This window comes from Pelodiscus sinensis, chromosome 11 (assembly GCF_049634645.1).
Source record: "Pelodiscus sinensis isolate JC-2024 chromosome 11, ASM4963464v1, whole genome shotgun sequence".
In the NCBI taxonomy this organism is placed as follows: Eukaryota; Metazoa; Chordata; order Testudines; family Trionychidae; genus Pelodiscus; species Pelodiscus sinensis.
This window is the reverse complement of record NC_134721.1, coordinates 34,398,076-34,416,268: the sequence shown is the minus strand read 5'-3', so window position 1 is coordinate 34,416,268 and position 18,193 is coordinate 34,398,076. Positions and strand designations below refer to the sequence as shown.

General features: G+C 44.7%; 1 protein-coding gene across 1 annotated transcript in view; it reads left to right on the top strand.

Annotated features, from left to right (window-relative positions):
• Window positions 1–11,382, top strand: part of POLA2 (DNA polymerase alpha 2, accessory subunit) — a 53,062-nt gene extending 41,680 nt beyond the window's left edge. The window contains exons 15-18 of the mRNA XM_075939137.1: window positions 1,750–1,856; window positions 8,080–8,139; window positions 8,842–8,968; window positions 10,855–11,382. Of these exons, the coding sequence (XP_075795252.1) occupies window positions 1,750–1,856; window positions 8,080–8,139; window positions 8,842–8,968; window positions 10,855–11,001 (441 nt within the window). The 3' untranslated portion in view covers window positions 11,002–11,382. The remainder of the gene's footprint in view (window positions 1–1,749; window positions 1,857–8,079; window positions 8,140–8,841; window positions 8,969–10,854) is intronic.
• The last annotated feature ends 6,811 nt before the right edge of the window (window positions 11,383–18,193 follow it).

The window sequence follows — 18,193 nt, the reverse complement described above, 5'->3', positions numbered from 1 at the left end:
CACTGGAAGTACAGGGCTCTCACACTGTGAAAATCAGGTCCTTTAAAAGTATTGCTAAGGGAGCCCTAAATCTCACTAGTCACTTCCGGGGGGAAATCTGGCTCAGTTTTATTATTTCTCTTCTCTCAGTGCTCAGCCTTGGTGGGATTCTCACTTCTGCATGGATGCTAAAAGGCAGGTCCCTTACTCATTCTGTGGTCTGGTACAATCAGTGGGTAGCAAAAATGAAAGACTTCAGTCTGTTGGGGAAAGATGCACAGAACAATTGAAAGCATAGAACAAAAATGTATAGAAGCTAGAAATGGGAAAAGCTTCATCAGATTATCTGCCCTCTTGTAAATTCAGAGCTGAATCTTTAGTCGGAGACCAAATTGAAAGCAGAACGGGCTATGCTGCTTTTTACTCCTGTATCTAAGACCCTAGACCATGTGGCTTTTTAAAACACTCAAATATACCCCATGAGGAAATGAGTAGGAAATGAAATACAAGGTGACAAACTATCTCTGTGCTTGTTGCCAGGAAATCCACATCACTTAACTCTGCGTGACTAGGGAGGTGGGGAATTGTGAAATCAGGCATACAGCTGTGAAACTGCAATGAGCTGTATGTTAGTCATACTGCTTTACAGAGAAAGTTTCTGCTTAAGGCTTGTCTACGTGGGAAAAATATTAGAGTAAGAAAGGGTGTGAATTTAAACCACAATAGTTGTGCGGTATAATTCTTAGTCTGCAATGAGTGCCTTTCTCATTTTAGTGCATTTCACTTTTAAAATTGGATTAAGCTAAAATAGAAAAAGGCACTCATCTCGGAATAGGAATGCCCATACAGGGAATCTGATACAATAGCTATTCTGGTAATTTTTCCTCTGTAGACAAGACCGTAAAGAGGTAAGATTCTCAGTAGTGTATCGAGAGGCAAGGTTATTGCTTGATTAAGCCCCAAGACAATCACTAAAGATTTTTAAAAGTTTCCCAGTGGAAGAGGTTGTTGCTTTCATAAAATAAAACTACTATTCTTCCCCTCTGAATTCCCCACGCACCTCCATCTATTCAGCTAAATAGCATCTTCAGTAGTGCCTTTCATGACTGTTCCCCACTAAATTGCGTTTAACGTGGTCCTGCCTCGTGCGGTGTCAGACTGCCACACCTCAGTTTCCCTTCTTCCCCAGTCAACAAAACTGCCCCAACTGGAGCTTTTGAAGTACTCTTACCCTTCTGGGCTCTGGTTTATTAACATAAAATAACAGTTTGACTCTAAGCCAGGATCTCTGAGCCTTCTCTCGTTGGGCTCCAGAATGCCCTTCTCTGCTGCTATTCTCCTCTCGACATTTTTTTCCAGCCTGTCATGCAGGTAGCTTTAGCCAGGCCTTTCCTTCTAGCTGTTACAGAAAGCTGCTTCTTCAGTCCTTCCCAAGCCTAGCTGTCCTTTTGGAGCTGTTTACTCTTTAAGCAGAGTTCTGCCAGGTCTATTCCAGACTCTGGCAAGACCTCCCATAGTTCCCTAGCCCTTGATCTCCCTCTTTCTGATGGAATATCCCCCTCCCCAGCTACCATCCTGTGAGGCCTGGTCACCTACCTAACCGTGGGCCCAAATTCAAAATCATCACTTGGAACTGGAAGACAGGTGGGGCCCAACTCTCCTGAAAGGACCAGCTCATCCTGTTCATAAACCCATTTATTTAGCTTGCGGATGTTGATACAGTAACAGCTGAATCCAAAGTTCATTTTGGCCTTTCCTTTCTCATTTCAGCGAGTATACTTTGTGTCCGACCCCTGCACTCTGGCAATAAATGGAGTCATTTTTGGCCTGACTTCTACAGATCTGCTCTTCCATATGGGTGCTGAAGAGATTAGCAGGTATGTGAGTTTAGAACAAGCTGTGAAATGTTAGGGTAAATGGTTTCTTGGAAAGTCCTTCTTAGTTTTAAACAGAGACCAGCTGTGGGGTCGAATGCTCATATATTTTGATTGAAAATATTTGGTTACCTTTACCAGACCATAATACAGCAAAAGCTTGCAGAGAAAGTGAAGGACACTGGGTTAAATGGATATTGAGATGGGGAAAAATCATGGGACAGGTCAGCAGCTGGTGACAGTTGGTGTAGCCCTGTTGAAATGGTCTCAGGTATGTTAATTTACACTACCTGTGAGTCTGACCCTGTATCTGACGGATGTTGGTGGTTCACATTATGCTAAAAGTCTCTTAAAAACAACTAATTTATTAATATGTACCCATTTTGTTTAATCTCTAGCACCTTATTCAGCAGCCAATTAAAACAGCGCTGGATTTTATTGTGTTGTCTGTTACACTTCTGGGTTGTCCTGCCTTGTAATGCAATAATTGCATGCAAGGAAATCAAGACTTGAGTAATACTCATGAAAGTGCTAGTGATACTGAACAGCTGCTTTGCCTGTCTGTGAAACAAGCCTCTTTGCAAGGTGTTTCCTTAATTCTAATTTGCAAGGTCCTTTGATCTTCAAACCTAGAGCACAGACTGAATCAGCCACTAAAATGGTGGAGCTTCACCTGTGCTTAGAGCACTGGCACTTGGAAGAACGTGGGTGCTTCTGTTCATAGCTCTGCCCTGATCTGCTTTGTGACCTCAGGCAAGCCTCTTCCCCTTTCTGTGCTTCATCCACCCTTAGCTTTTAATTCTAAGCTCTTTGAGACCTAGACTGACTCTCTGTGGCTGTGCAGTGCCCAGTACGGGGGTGGGAAAACCAGCCCATCTGACCTTGCATTCCAGCCCTTGAGTTCCTGCTGGAGAATGGGGTTGGTGGCTTGCCCTATTCTGCACATGTTGTGGCTCTGTACAGCTCCTGGAATCAGGAATAGCCAGGGGACTTTGCACACTGCCCCCATCCCAAGCTCTGGTTCTGCAGCTCCCATTGCCTGGGAGCTGTGGGTGCAGTGCCTGCAGATAGGGGCAGCACGTAGAGCCATCTTGCCAGGCTGCTTCTGGGAACTGCTTGAGAGAAACTCTTCCTGGAGCCTGCACCCTGAGTCCTGATCCCCCTCCTGTCCTCTGAATCCCTTTATCCCAGCCCAGAGCACCACCTGCACCCCAAGCTGGAGCCTTCATCACATCCTGCACTCCAACGCCCGATTTTCATGAGCATTCATGACCTGACATACACTTTCTATGCAGAGATGTGTACCTCCAGCCAAAAAGTTTGCTCACTCCTGCCCCAGCACAGGAAGGCCCAGGCTTCTAGGCTGTACTGTACTACAGCAACTGTAAATACATCTGTGATTAAAATCCCAGGGTAAACAAAGCCTATACTGACTTGTGTCCTTTTTGTTCTGTCTGTGGTGTTGTGTTAACTCCCATCTGTGTAATCATGACTGACCAGACAGCAAGATTCCAGCCCTCTCATGGTATTTTGCTGCAATATAATTGTTCTGGGGGGAAATTGTTATTGACCATAGCTAGGCATTTTTGTCTAGCTTTGGTGGTTGAACTCCTGTCATACACGGTGGAGAGAAGGAACATTTGAAGGTATTCACATGTTAAGTTGGATGGGTGTATGCTTGTTGGCCAGAGCCATTCATGTGTTTGGGTCCTGGGAGTGAAATGCTTGATTTCCCAGTACTGTGGGGATTCCAGTTCTCTTGCACAAATTGGTGGGGGTTTTTCCTCCCATTAATGTCCCATAACATTGCTTATGGCTAGGGGGTGTAGAGAGACAACCTGGGGAGGAAGGAATGTGTGTATAGTGGCCACTGTTTACTTCCCCATGCAAGTACCATACATGGAGTGCCTTCTGGGACAGGGTGACCACATGCAGCTCTTCTCCCTCCCTCCCCTGACCCCAAAGTGCAGCTTGCAAAGCCACCCCTGAGCCTTCCCCAACGGCCCCTGGCTCCCCTGTGCTCACCGGCGCTGCCTCCTACCCCCAAGATGAACGCTGCGCTGATACTATCTCCAGGGACAACGGAGGTAGCACGGGCTTCCTGCAGGGTGGGAGGGAGTTCTGCAGCTGCGCACCAGGTCCCAGAAGTACGTGGGCTGCTCTCCTCCTCTTCCCTTTACCCCCTCCCCCCAACAGCCATCATTGTACCTAAAATGCTGGTCCGTTGTACACTGCGGACTTGGTTCCCCTGCTGCCTTCCTGCACGAGGGTGTGGGAGTCCAGGACTGCGCAGGCTCCGGCTGCTCCGGTGGTGCGCGCTGCCATTGGAAACTTCCCGAGCGTTTGGGGCTGGCGCGATCCAGGACTCCCCCTCTCCCCGCGCGGGAAGGCAGTGGGGGAATAAAGTCCCTAGAATGCCAGCTCCAGCTGCTTGGTTAGCGGAGGGGCAAGGCATGCGCTGCCCAAGCATTTGTTGCTGGCGCAGTCCAGGACCCTTCCTCCCCCCATGCAGGAATGCATCAGGCGCACGATGGACCAGCGTTTCAGGTACCGCACTGCTGTTTGGGAGACGGGGGAGCAGCCCATGCACTTCCTGGGCCTTGGTGTGCAGCTGCAAGATCCCCAGCTACCAGTCCCTGTCCCCTCCCCTCCACCCAGACCCCCACTAGTTCCCTGCCCCAGCAACCACTGGTATCCATTGGCACCCTGCCCCAGCACCCACTGGCATCCATTGGCACCGTGCCCCAGCACTCTGCCACATGCCCCAGCACCCTATCCCAGCACCCTGTCCCCACCAGCACAGTTGGGGCCACATTAGTGAGGCTTGGGGGATTTTGGAGGGGTTTTTTTTTTTTTTTTTTTTTGCATCTCACTTGTGTGGCCCCGATTGACTTTTCTTTGGGTCAGTGACCCCTGACTCAAAACAGGTTCCCTGCCCCTCTCATAAATAAAGACAAAACTAAAACATTTTGTGTTTGACATAATATTTTATTTAAAAATGAAGCCTGGCCAATTGGGGCCAAGTCCCCCTCTGGCTGCAGCATCATAACACTCCTGCAACCCCTTTCCCCCCCCCCCCCCCCCGACTCCAAACGTGAGCCTATTGTGCACTGGAACCCCCTGTCCTGAACCTCTCATATCCCCAAACTCCTGCACCCTCATATCCCCAGTCTTCTGCCACAACACTCCTGCACCATCCACTCCTGCACCATCCACATACTGCAAATCTGTGTCCTGAGCCTCCCAGCCTCCCTGCCCTGAGCCCCTCATTCACCCCAGCCCAAACTCCTGCACCCTCACAGCCACAAGCCTGTGGCTTTCTCAGCACCCCAACCTTCCTCCTAACCCCAACACTCTCCAGCCTGGAGCCCCCTCCCTGAGCCTGCATCCTCTTCTCTATTTCCTCCTGCACAAAAATTCCCTCCCAGACCTTGCACCTCTCACCCCTTCCCAGTGCTTTTTCTGTGATGGTATGCCCTGGGGTGGTGTACCGGCACCTATTTTCCCCCGGCGCATCTTTTTTTCCCTCAACAACTCCCCCCCACCCCAGTACGTGGCTCTTTGCACTCGGTCCACCACTATTTTGGCTCTTTGTCTCTAACGGGTTGGCTACCCCTGTTCTGGGAGGATGTTAGGCATTCCGTGCTGCTGCACTTTTAAGTAGGACACTGATTTGAGCAGCTGTAGGGTATGTCTACACTGCAGCTGGGACTCCCAGCCAGAGGTGATGGACGCATGGCACATGCACCCCCAATGCCGTGAGCAGAAGGGGCAAGAGGGCAGTGTTACTCCGGGGAGGGGTGGAACAACCACCATCCCTGCTCACTGGCAGGAAGTGGAGCAATTGCAGGTGGGGGAGCAGAGTGAGCTGGGACCATGTTGCTCTACCACTGCAGGGGGAGCAGATCCCAGTCCCACTAATCCCCAGCCTGTATTGGTCGGGGGGTGAAGAGGCAGGGCAAGAACGGAGCAAGTGTGGGGAGAGAGCAAGGCAGGCCTTGGGGCAAAGGGAGAATTGGGGGGGATCACATGGCCGATGAGCCCTGTGGGTCCCACTTCACGAGTCGCCCCTGCTCCCAGTCCAGGTAGAAAGACTCATGCTAATGCACTAAAAGTAGCAATGTGGGTGTCCTGACTGGCTCTCTAACCTTCCCAGCTCCCTGCAATCCACACTGAGCCAATATGTCCATATTGCTATTTTTAGTGCTCTGGCTTGAGCCCTGCTACCGGTAGCTTGAGCCTCACTAGCAAAAATCTGCCTACCCAGGGAGGCTCACTCCTAGTTGTAGTGGTCTTTTCTGTGATTGCCCTTGAATGAGTTGAGTTAAGCTAGTGTAAACTACTGGGTGGATACTTCTTTAAGTGCAGCTTATTTTGATCTAGTAATTCCTAGCTTTTTATGTGGCACTCAGCATTAGTGACCTCTTAGCATATTACAAACTATTATTATCCCCATTTCACAGATAGGAAAACTGAGGTACAGAGAGACGTAATTTATCCAAGGGCCATGAGCCTACTGGATGACAAGCTAGGGTTAGAACTGAGGTCTTCTAAGCTCCATTAGGTCCCAGTGCCTCCCTAAACTTAAGTGCTTTGTCTCTACTATGTTGTTACAACAAGACTGCTAACACATTATTTTTCCATTGATAAAAACAGACCTCTTTTTCTGAGTGAAGGCATAGCTAAAACCAAGTAAGTCTAGCTTAAATTTAAGAAAAGTGTGTCCATATAGTCCTTTATACCAGTATGACTAAATGGGTTTAAAATAATTCCTTAAGTTAAACTGGTATGAGCACACAGACAAGCTCTAAGGTACTGAATGTGCATGTATGCGCACATACATTCCTCACTGACCAGCTTAAACAACTCCACACACTCCTTGGTGTTTACAAATACTTGACAGCATTTATCATTATCTCCCCTACCCCCATAGCCGTCCTCTAGTCAAGACCTGCATATTTTCTTCATGTGAATCTTCCCTCATAAATTATTCCCTCTAGCCCTTTGGTTGCTTCTCTCTAAATTCCTGCTAGTTAACTGCTGTCTCTGAAACCCAACACGGAACTCTGGGTTTGTGTAGTATCCAATCCAAAAGGTGATGCCCCTGCAAATGCATCCCTAAACCATTCTGATCAAATCTAGCCTTGAATAGATTGCCCATCTCCATGGTCTTATCTCTCCTGGTTACAAAGCAGTTGAATAGCTTTGTTTTGGGGAAGGATTTTTGAAAAACTGTAGCAAGAGGACTTCTTGGAATAAAGACTTGGCTGGATCTAGTGTGGCTTAGGGGATAGGGCATTGGACAGAAGGAGGTCAAGAAAACCATGTTTTAATCATGGCTCTGCCAATGACCTTGAAATCCCTTCCCCACTCTGTGCGTCCATGTTCAACTCTCACTCTGTCTCGTTAGACTGTAAATTCTTTGGGGCAGAGCCTGAGGCTATCTTTTATGCTTACTGGGTACAATGCCTCGCATGCTGTAACTCCAAATTCAGTTGTGGCTTCTAGGGACTACCATAATACAAATCTTAGCAGAACTTTAGAAATGTGGAGCTAGAATAAGCTACTGAAACTCCTGCATTATCCTCAGTGTTCCTTTAATTAAGCATGCACTCTTTGTTTCCTTGCAGACTCTGTTTCATTGGCATCCAGCCTGCCAAATAAAACTTGGATGGCATTTATTCTCAAGGCGTTTTTCTCCTAGCTGCAGCATGTTACGATGTGTTCACAAGTCAAGTGTCTGTTTTAAATTAGAGAACTTTATTTTAATGAGAGTCTGAGGCTCTTAACAGAATGTAAAAACAAAGTCAAACTTGTTATGTTTAGCTGGTTTAACTGCTATTATTATTTTGTACTAGAGTAATGCCTACTGGCCTCAGCAAAGATCAGAGCCTTGGTTTTTTGTTCCTTGCACGAAATCTTACTATGTGGTCACTGGCCCTGAAGAATTTTACAGTCTAAGAAGACCAGATTGACAGAGTGAGAGAAAGGAAAATGTATTATCCCCATTTTAAAGATTTGGAATTGAGGTATAGGCTAGGTGACTTGCCCAAAGTAACACCATAAGTTTGTGGCTGAGCTGGGAACTGAATCCAGATATGTCCTACTCCAGTGCTTTAACCACAAGGCCATCTGCTCGATAGAAAGCAAATAAATTATCTTCTTAAGAAACATGACCCCCCCCCCTGTTTTTTGCAGCTAAATTTTGGATGTTTTTCTTAAACAGCTCTTCTGGTGTCTCAGACCGGTTCACTCGAATCCTTAAGCATGTCCTAACACAGAGAAGGTAAGAACAGTTTCTGGATTTAGAGTTAATCAAAAATCCTTGTCCAAGTGAAAGTGCCTGACATTGGGCATTCTACTCTGGTGCCAGCATTTTGTGTAATCATTTACATAAGTGGAGAGTGGTATAAAAGTACCACCATTGTGACTCAGTAGTGTTCTATACCTGCCCTGGGCTGGTGTAGATGAACGCATAAGATTCATAGGCATTAAGGCCAGAAGGGACCATGATGATAATCAAATCTGACCTCCTACTTAATACAGGCAGACTTTCCCAATAATTTCTGCATTGATCCTATAACTTTTGCGCTAGAGCATATCTTTTTAGAAAGACATCCAGTCTTGATTGAACGACTGTTCCAAGCGATGGAGAATGCGAAGTCCCTGGTTAAGTTATTTCAGGAGTTAATTTTATGTTACTGTTGCAAATGTGTACCACATCTGTAGTCTGAATTTGTCTAGCTTCAATTTCCAGCCACTGGATTTTGTTCTGCCTGAGGCATAGTTATGGAGCATTAGGCTTTCAGTTTCATTTTTGAACAACTTTCTGCTTCTGTAAACAGAGGCACTACTCATAGCGCAACTCACTAGCCTTAAGATCCTGGAGAAATGGGGCTGATGCTTGTTCACCTGGCTGACAGCAGGTGAGGAGGATGGGGCAAAAAGATGGCTGTATTTAATTGTAATCAATAATTGATCCATACAGTTATTACCCACTCTACCCTCCCTCGGAAGAGATGAACATTGATTATGAGAACTTCTATAATTATGTACCTTGGCCAGTCACCCCGGATATCCTCATTACTCCATCTGAGCTGAGATATTTTGTTAAGGTAAGCTGGGAGCATAAAAACATTTTGTCTGGGATTTTCAGTGAGGCCTAGGGAGTTATACACATATTTGTCGCTGGAATTCATTGGGAAGTGGCTGCCTTTGAGAATCCTAGCCTCCGTAAGGAACTTGACCTACGAGAAGACCAAGATGAGAGGTAGGAATGGGGCTCTGATCTGTTAATGCCATTTCTGTGCTCTCAATGCCAAACATTGGATAGAATTTTCAATAGTGCCTAAGATCCATTTTGTAGAAGTGACAAAGTTGCATTGGTTTTCAGAAGTGTCCAGGACACTGAAGGATCTAAGTCACTTGGGTAATGGGTCTTAATCTCCTACTCATGAAAGCAGGTTTGAAAATTTTACTCAACTAATCTGTAAGAGTGGACTTGATCATGTTCCAGATCAGAATAGGCCCAGCCTATCTTCCTCTTTCATTTGACAAGCTAGTTTTTTTTTTCTCATCCATAGATGAGAGAAAGTATTTATTACTGTAACTCCCTCTCTGATTGCAGAGAAGGGATTAGTTGTCACAGCAGTATCCCTAGCCTTCAGTGTACAGCCCTCTTCCGGCTTACGAACCGGTTACGGACCAAGCAATTGGTTGCAACTTGGTTTGTTCGTAAGTTGGACCCCATAGAATTACATGCGACTGCGCTGTTTGTAAGCGCGGATCACGTTCGTAACCTGGGGTCTGCCATTTACAACAGTTTTGCTTGTAACTGCAAACGGTCGTAAGTCAACCGTTCGCAACTCAGGGATGGGCTGTAAATGTTTTTGAGGTTGTGGAGTAACTTTTAAGGAGTTACAGTGGGAGCAATGAGAGCCTTGTTGCCTCCTTGCCTCTGAAATTAACCTCTAGACAGGTTAAAGAGCTTAGCAGGATTCCAAAAGGATTAGGGCATTTATGTGGATAGCAGGAATCCCTAGAGTTACAGAAGTAAGGATAAAAAAATAGCCAAACCTCCTGCAGCAGAACATAACCATCTCTAACTCCCCTTATGAGCAGATGATGCCATAATTACAGGGTTTCTTTCAGGTTTTTTTCTCTAAAGCTTTTGGTATTGGCAGTGTCAGATACTGTACTGGGTTAGAGGGATACACTGGTCTGATCCAGTCTGGCAGAGGAGCTGTTAAAAGCACAAAATCAGCCTTGTGGTTTGCAGCTGCTGTAGGGCTAAAATTGTTGAAATATTATTGGAATGCAGCAGCCCAACTGGAACTTGCTGTCTTGTGAGGCAGTATAGTTCAGTGGCTAGGGCTCTGAATCAGGAGTCCTAGGTCCTATTCCTGGCTCTACGACTGTCTTACTGACCCTGCTCAAGTCATTCTCCGTTCCCCTCCCCCCTTTTATTTAGATTGTTAGCTGTTTGGGCCAGTGAGAGACTGGGGGAGTGTCTAGACTACAGGGTTTTGTCGACAAAAGTGGCCTTTTGTCGACAAAACTATACCTGCGCCTACACTACCGCCGACTTCTGTTGACATAATGTCGACAGAACTTGGCAGTTTTGTTGATGGCGGTAAACCTCATTCTACGAGGAATAACGCCTTGTGTCGACAGAGTTCTGTCTACAGAAGGCTTTATTGCATCTACACTGTCCTTTGCGTCCACACTCTCATATCGACAAAGCAAAGCCTTTGTCAACAAAAGCCTGTAGTCTTGACGTACCCTGTTTCTCACTCCATTTCTCTGCAGCATTCAGTACTATGGGCCCTGCTCTCAGTGGAGGCACTTTGCTATTATAATTTAGTTTATATCACAGTAGCATCTGAAGAGGTGGAAATCACTTCAAATCAACCAATAGCTTTGAAATCTGAGGTGATTGCTTGTGACTGAATTCTTACCTGTTCTATGGCTACTTCATTATGTGCACTCTATCTCTCCACAGGATGTTTTAGGCTGTGTCTGTGTGAACCCAGGACGGCTCACCAAAGGCCAGGTGGGGGGGACCTACAGCCGCCTGTACATACAGAGGCATGATCCAGAGGAAGAACGAAAGAGTCCCTGCATTGCTGCCCAAGTTGTCAAAATCTAAAGAGACTCTCTGTACTCTGACCTTAAAGCAGAGTTGCTGACCTGGAGTTTGGTAGGGGTTCAACTCACCATGTTGGACTTCTGTTGGATTTGGTCAAAAGATGCCAGGGTGATCTGGTTAAGGTGCTCTGAGAGCAGTGAGATACCTTCCCTTTTCTCAGGACTGCTGCTTTTGAGAGTGCTGTGCATAGCAAATTAAACATTGTATTGAAGTTTTTTTATGAATCTTCAGCCTGTTGCAATCAAATACAAATCTTGTCAATGCAAGTTTATACCCAGAGCCCTGACTTGGATCAGCTTGTCTTCCATTGTAATTTGACAAGAAGAAAGTTGCCAGACCTTAAAAGTGAACTGCAATTAAAAAACACCTTGAGTTTTAAGAGTTCATGCTTACAGCTTTGTTTCTAAGCTGTCCCTTTAGTTTTGTCAGAATCAGCAGATGCTTCTGCTCAAGGTGAACCCGATGTTCTATTTTCAGATCCCACTGTAGTTGACACTGGATATTTGTGTCTGTTAGATAATATGGCCCTCAGCACCAGTGTACATCACAGCCATCTCCCTGTTTCACAGATAGGGAATTGAAATACAAGATAGATTGTGATTTGCCTCAGTTCACACAGCACGTAGCAGAGCCGGGAGGAGAAACCAGTTCTGAATCTCATTTTATTCCCTTATCCGTTATATCACTCTGCCTATCTTAGTTAATATCCAGACTTCCTGGACTAGGGATGTAAGTGACTAGTTGACCAACTGATAAGCTTATTTTTATCAGATAGTCAAGTAGTGACTCGACTAGTCTCTTCCCACCCTACCTTTGCTGCTTCTATCAGAGAGAGGCAACAAGGTGGCAGGGAGCAGGAGCCAGGGCTGGGAGAGTCATCTTAAAACCCCGTTCCCTCCCAGCACCGTTTCCATGGGGGGCAAAGGAGGCAGAGGCACAGCAGGGTAACAGTGCGAGCTGGGACTGACGCACTCCCCGCTTGCACCGGTTCCGACTGCTGTGCTTCTGCTTTTAAAATGTACAAGAGCAACACAGGGCTCCCCCTTATTGACTAATTGAGTAGTCAGTGGAAATTCCATCGACTATTCGATTAGCTGATTAATCAAAATGTAACATCCCTATCCTGGACCTCAGCCTGGAGCCAAATATCATGATACATTTCAATCTCTGGCATTATAAAATTACAGCAAATAAATTATTAAATTGGTCCCAATTCAACTGGAAAAAAAACTTATTTTTTCTACGTTGCACATAGACTGTCTCTCAGGTAGCCCTGTGGGGTCTGTCATACTTATGTAAAAGTATGAATTGCAGCAGCATTAGTAGGCCTGTCTGACTTGGAAAGGCAGATGTTACTTGTCCAAACCTGTGGACAATTGGCAGTTTAAAGCAAAGTGTGTGGCTGTGGGTAGGGAGGAGGTAACTTATCCAATTCTTCCACTCAGCTACCAGCTGGAGGAATTTAAACTCTGATCCTTGTACTGGTTAGTTCCAAAGTGCACTTGGATTGGACACTTCCTTTGGACTTGGATTGTTGTAAACTGGCTTGTCAATGGCTAAGTGCTATGTGATCTGCATTTCTATTGGACATTAATCAAAATACTGATATCCCATTAGACTGCAGCACTTGGATCTTCCCTAAAGCCTCTGAGCTGGTACTATATAATCTGCAGTATGTGAAACATTTCGATCCAACCTCCCATTTCTTTTTATTATTATGTTACAGAAGCAGCTAGAAGCCCTAGCCAAAATAGGAAGCTCGTTGTTATGTTTGGACCAATAGTGAGAGAATCCCTGCCCCAAAGAGCTTACCATCTAAATAGACAAGACAAACAAGGAAGGATCATTATTCTCAATGTATAAATGGAGAATCTGAGGCACAGATGTTACAAAGGAATTTTCTGGCAGAATGAGGACCCAGATTTTCCTGAATTCCAGCTGAAAGCTTTAACCACGTGCTATTCCTTTCTCTTTGATGAAGCTTTTTTCCTTGATGCCAAAGTACTAGCACAAATACACATGTAGCTCTTTGAGCTGCTTCTAAATCTCAGCCAGGAATCAAAATTAATTTGAGCCTCTTTTCATATGAAAAAACAGGACTGGACTAGTATTAGTGGGCCACACAGTCTATGTGTAACTTTAAAAAGTCTGTTTGTGTATGGGCATGGAGATCTCTCTCTAACACGCACAACAATCACCTATTTTACTACACTAACAGAGTGACTTATAGGCAATCTCTAATCTTTCCCAATTCTTAATTTATACAGAACCCATCTCACCATTCTTTCCTCTGCTTGCTCTAGAGTAGATTCCCCCCTCACGCACATGCATACAGACAAGTCCAACTCCCAAATGCACAGAGTAGACCGGTTCCCTCTCTAAGGCTGGTAATCTGCTTATCCATTCCACAGCCCTATTCTTTGTTTTGGTGGCACTGATGCTGGTGGCCAATGTTGAGCCAGCCAAATGCAGATGCTGCCAATTGGAAGTTATGTAAGTAAGGCCATTTGGGATGCTGTGAAGTGGGCAGGCAGAGTCAATGCATTAGAATGTCCCTAAGCTGCAGAAGAGCTCAGTGTAAGGGTACGTCTAGACTACAGGGTTTTGTCGACAGATTCTGTCAACAAAACTTCTGTCGACAAAGCGCATCTAGACTACATTCAGTTCTATCGACAAAGCAAGCTGCTTTGTCGACAAAACCCTGTAGTCTAGACATAACCCTACATGCAATAACACCTTCTGTTGACAGAACTCTGTCGACAGAAGGCATTATGCCTCGTAAAATGAGGTTTACCAGTGTCGACAAAACTGCTGAGTTCTGTCGACGTTATGTCGACAGAACTCAGCGGTAGTGTAGACGCAGGTATAGTTTTGTCAACAAAAGTCCACTTTTGTCGACAAAACTCTGTAGTCTAGACACACCCTTACTCACAAACTTGTGTCCACCAACCAAAGTTGGTCCATTAAAAAGTTACCTCACCGCTTTGGGTATGTCTACACTACCCCGCTAGTTCGAACTAGCGGGGTAATGTATGCATACCGAACTTGCTAATGAAGCCCGGGATTTGAATTTCCCGGGCTTCATTAGCATAAAGCCGGCGCCGCCATTTTTAAAAACCGGCTAGTGCGAACCCCATGCCGCGCGGCTACACGCGGCACGGGCTAGGTAGTTCAAACTACGTAGCCATTCCAAACTATCTGTACTCCTCGTGGAATGAGGAGTACAGATAGTTCGGAATGGCTACGTAGTTCGAACTATCTAGCCTGTGCCGCGTGTAGCCGCGCGGCATGGGGTTCGCACTAGCCGGCTTTTAAAAATGGTGGCGCCGGCTTTATGCTAATGAAGCCCGGGAAATTCAAATCCCGGGCTTCATTAGCAAGTTCGGTATGCATACATTACCCCGCTAGTTCGAACTAGCGGGGTAGTGTAGACATACCCTTTGTGTGTCTGACCTGAAATGATTAACTGCTTTTACCTAGAGTTGATTGGAGACCATGTCTGCAGGACTGCTGATTTCTAACTCTGTGAGCTGCAAGGCACAGGCGCCTGTTTTGGGAAGGCCCCTTTAAAACTTTTTATTATTGTTTGTATCCTAGTAGTACCTGCTCAGCTGAGGTCAGGGCACTGTAGTACCTCATGATGCAACACAGTGGGAGAGACTATCTCTGCCCTCAAGATATACATAGACAAAGAAGCAGGGTTATCCCTAATTTACAGATGGAGAACTGAGTTGCAATGAGATGAAGTTCCTGGCCCAAAGTCACACAGTGATGATAGCCGCTTCTAAGTCCCAATCTCATGCCTTGGTTTAATCTTAGTTCTTAACAAGGAGAAGGTTAAAGGATGTCTTGATTACAGGCTCTAAGTACAGACCAGGGGGAACAAATATTTAATAATGGATGCCTCAGTCTAGCAGTTAAAGATATAATCGAATCCAAGGGCTGAAAGCTGAAGCACAACATTCACACTGGAAATAATATGTAATTTTTTATCAGTGAGCGCAATTAAGTATAGCCCAAAGAGGTATTGTACTTGGCATGCACAGTAAAGCAATTTATTATCTGGATGTTTGCATGCCACTCATGATTAGAGCCCTGCGTGGATAAAAAATTTAATCCGCATCCATATTTGCAAAAATGAGCTGTGGATAACTGCATCCATATGCATGGATGTGAGTGTCTGTGGATATAAAGCAAATATCCACTGATTTTCAGGGCTCTACTCATGATGGGTGTTCATGATCCTACACAAGATGGGCTGCACTCTGTGACCATGTTAATTCTGCTATTCTAGGCTGTGTTTTCTCTCAAAGTACTCGGGATGGGTTGTTAGACTAGCAACAGTTGAGCTCTGTTGCCTGGAGACAGTTCAAAAGCAATTGGTGAAGGAACAAACAGGCACTTAAAGAAGATTTTTCAAATTCAAACTCTGCTTCAGGAACAAATACAGCCTATCACAGGAGCAGTGAGCAAACTGAGCCCACCCTGGGAACCTTCCACTCTCTCCTGCTTACCACTGGAACTAATGGATGGCAAATGCTCTGTCTTCAGTGTCTGCTTCACCTGCTTAATATTCTCGGTCTAGTTCCTTAGTGCTTTGTGCTGTCCCAGCAGCCTAGCTCTTTGGGGAGATGTTTCTGTCCCTCTGATGTTTCTGTCCTTCTGAGCTGAAATTCAGGAATAACAAAAATCTCAGGGCCAGATCCTCAGCTGATGTAACTAGTGCTCTTTGAATATAAACAGGCTCCCCTCGTTTACACCAGCTGAGTATCTGGTCTTCAGTTATAGTCTCCCCTCTCTTTTTGAAAGTCCATTGGATGTAGGAAAATCAGACTGTAAATTCCAGGACTCACAGAGCCTGATCTCAGCTCTACATCATGACCCTGAAGGCTGTATGGCTCTGTACCTCAATTTCCCATCTGTAAATGGGAAATAAGGATGCTTCCTTACAAAGAGATTGGAAGGAAGATGGAAAATTCCAAAATAGCTGAGTTATATGGGCCTGATCTATTCACAAGTATTCCTTTATAACTATAGTGGTGGTTGTTGGTATCACAGAGACATGGTGGGAAAATATAAAATTGGAATATTGGTATAAAGGGTATAGCTTGCTCAGGAAGGATAGGCAGGGGAAAAAAGGAGGCGGTGTTGCCTTGTATATTAAAAATGAATACACTTGGACTCGTGTGGATATGAACATAGGAGACAGACTTGTTAAGAGTTTCTGGGTTAGGTTAAAAGGGGTAAAAAACAAGGGTGATGTCATGGTGAGGGTCTACTACAGACAACCTACCCAGGCAGAAGAGGTGTCTGAGGTTTATTTTAAACAACTAACAAAATCATCCAAAGTGCAGGTGATGGGGGATTTCAACTACCCAGACATATGTTGGGAAACTAACACAAGGCACAGATTATCCAATAAATTTTTGGACTACATTGGAGACAATTTTTTATTTCTGAAGGTTGAGAAAAGCTACTGGGGGGAATCTGTTCTTGATTTGATTTTAACAAATAGGGAGGAACTGGTTGAGAATTTGGAAATGGAAGGCGGCTTGGGTGAAAGTGATCATGAAATCATAAGAGTTCATGATTCTAAAAAATGGCAGAAGGGAGAATAGAAAAATAGATAACAATGGATTTCAGGAAGGCAGATTTTAGTAAACTGAGAGAGCCGGTAGGTAAGGTCCCTTGGGAAGCAAGACTAAGAGGAAAAACAACTGAAGAGAGTTGGCAGTTTAAGGGACATTATTAAGGGCCCAAAAGCAAACTATTCCGCTGAATAGGAAAGATAGAAAGTATGGCAGCAGACCACCGTGGATCAACCAGGAGATCTTATATGATCTAAAAATTAAAAAGGCCTCGTATAAATAGTGGAAATTAGGTCAAATGGATGAATATTAGCAAACAACACAAGTATGCAGGGGCAAGATTAGAAAGGCAAAGGCACAAAATGAACTAAAATCTACCTAGAGACATAAAAGGTAACAAGAAGACATGCTACAAGTATATTAGAAGTAAAAGGAAGACCAAGGACAGGGTAGGCCCATTCCTCAGTGAAGAGGGAGAAACAATAACAGGAAACTTGGAAATGGCAGAGATGCTTAATGACTTCTTTGTTTTGCTTTTCATCAAGAAGATGGATGGTGACAGGATGCCTAACATAGTAAATGCTAGTGGAAATGGGATAGGTTTAGAAGTTAAAATAAAAAAAGAACAAGTTAAAAATTACTTAGAAAAGTTATATGTCTGCAAGTCACCAGGGACTGATGAAATGCATTTTAGGGTGCGTATACACAGCATCCTAAACTCAAATTAAGTTATACAATTTGCACTATTTTGTTTGTATTTCAAAATTTGGTGCTTCTGCACAGTGCCAAATTTTGAAATAACGCGCTATTCTGAGATATCCCTTAACCCTCGTGGAATATGGGTTACAGGGATACTGAAATAGCACACCTGTTGTTTTGAAAAATATTTCAAAATAACGGGCACGTTTAAAAGACCCACGGTAGCTATTTCGGGATCTCCCCAGGATCCTGAAATAGCCCCACTGTGTAGACGTGCCCCTAGAATACTCAAGAAGCTAATAGAGAAAGTATATGAGCTTTAGCTATCATATTTGAAAAATGCAAGTCGGGAGATATTCCAGAAGACTGGAAAGGGGCAAATATAGTGCCCATCTATAAAAAGAAAAATAAGAACCCAGGAAACTACAAACCAATCAGTTTAACTTCTGTGCTAGGAAAGATAATAGAGCAAGTAATTAAGGAATCCATCTGCAAACATCTGGAAAATAAGGTAATAGGTAACCAACATAGATTTGTAAAGAACAAATCATGTCAAACCACTCTGATATCTTTCTTTGCTAGGATATCAAGCCTTGTGGGGAGAAGAGGTGGACGTGGTATACCTAGGCTTTAGTAAGACATTTGACACCGTCTTGCATGATCTCCTTATCAATAAATGTTAATAGGGAAATACAACCTAGATGGGGCTACTATAAGGTGGGTCCATAACCGGATGGATAACCGTTCTCAGAGAGTAGTTGTTAGTAGTTCACAATCATGCTGGAAGGGTATAATAAGTGGGGTTCCACAAGGGTTTGTTTTGGGACTGGTTCTGTTCAGTAACTTCATCTATGATTTAGATGATGATATAGAGAGTACAATTATTAAGTTTGCAGGTGATACCA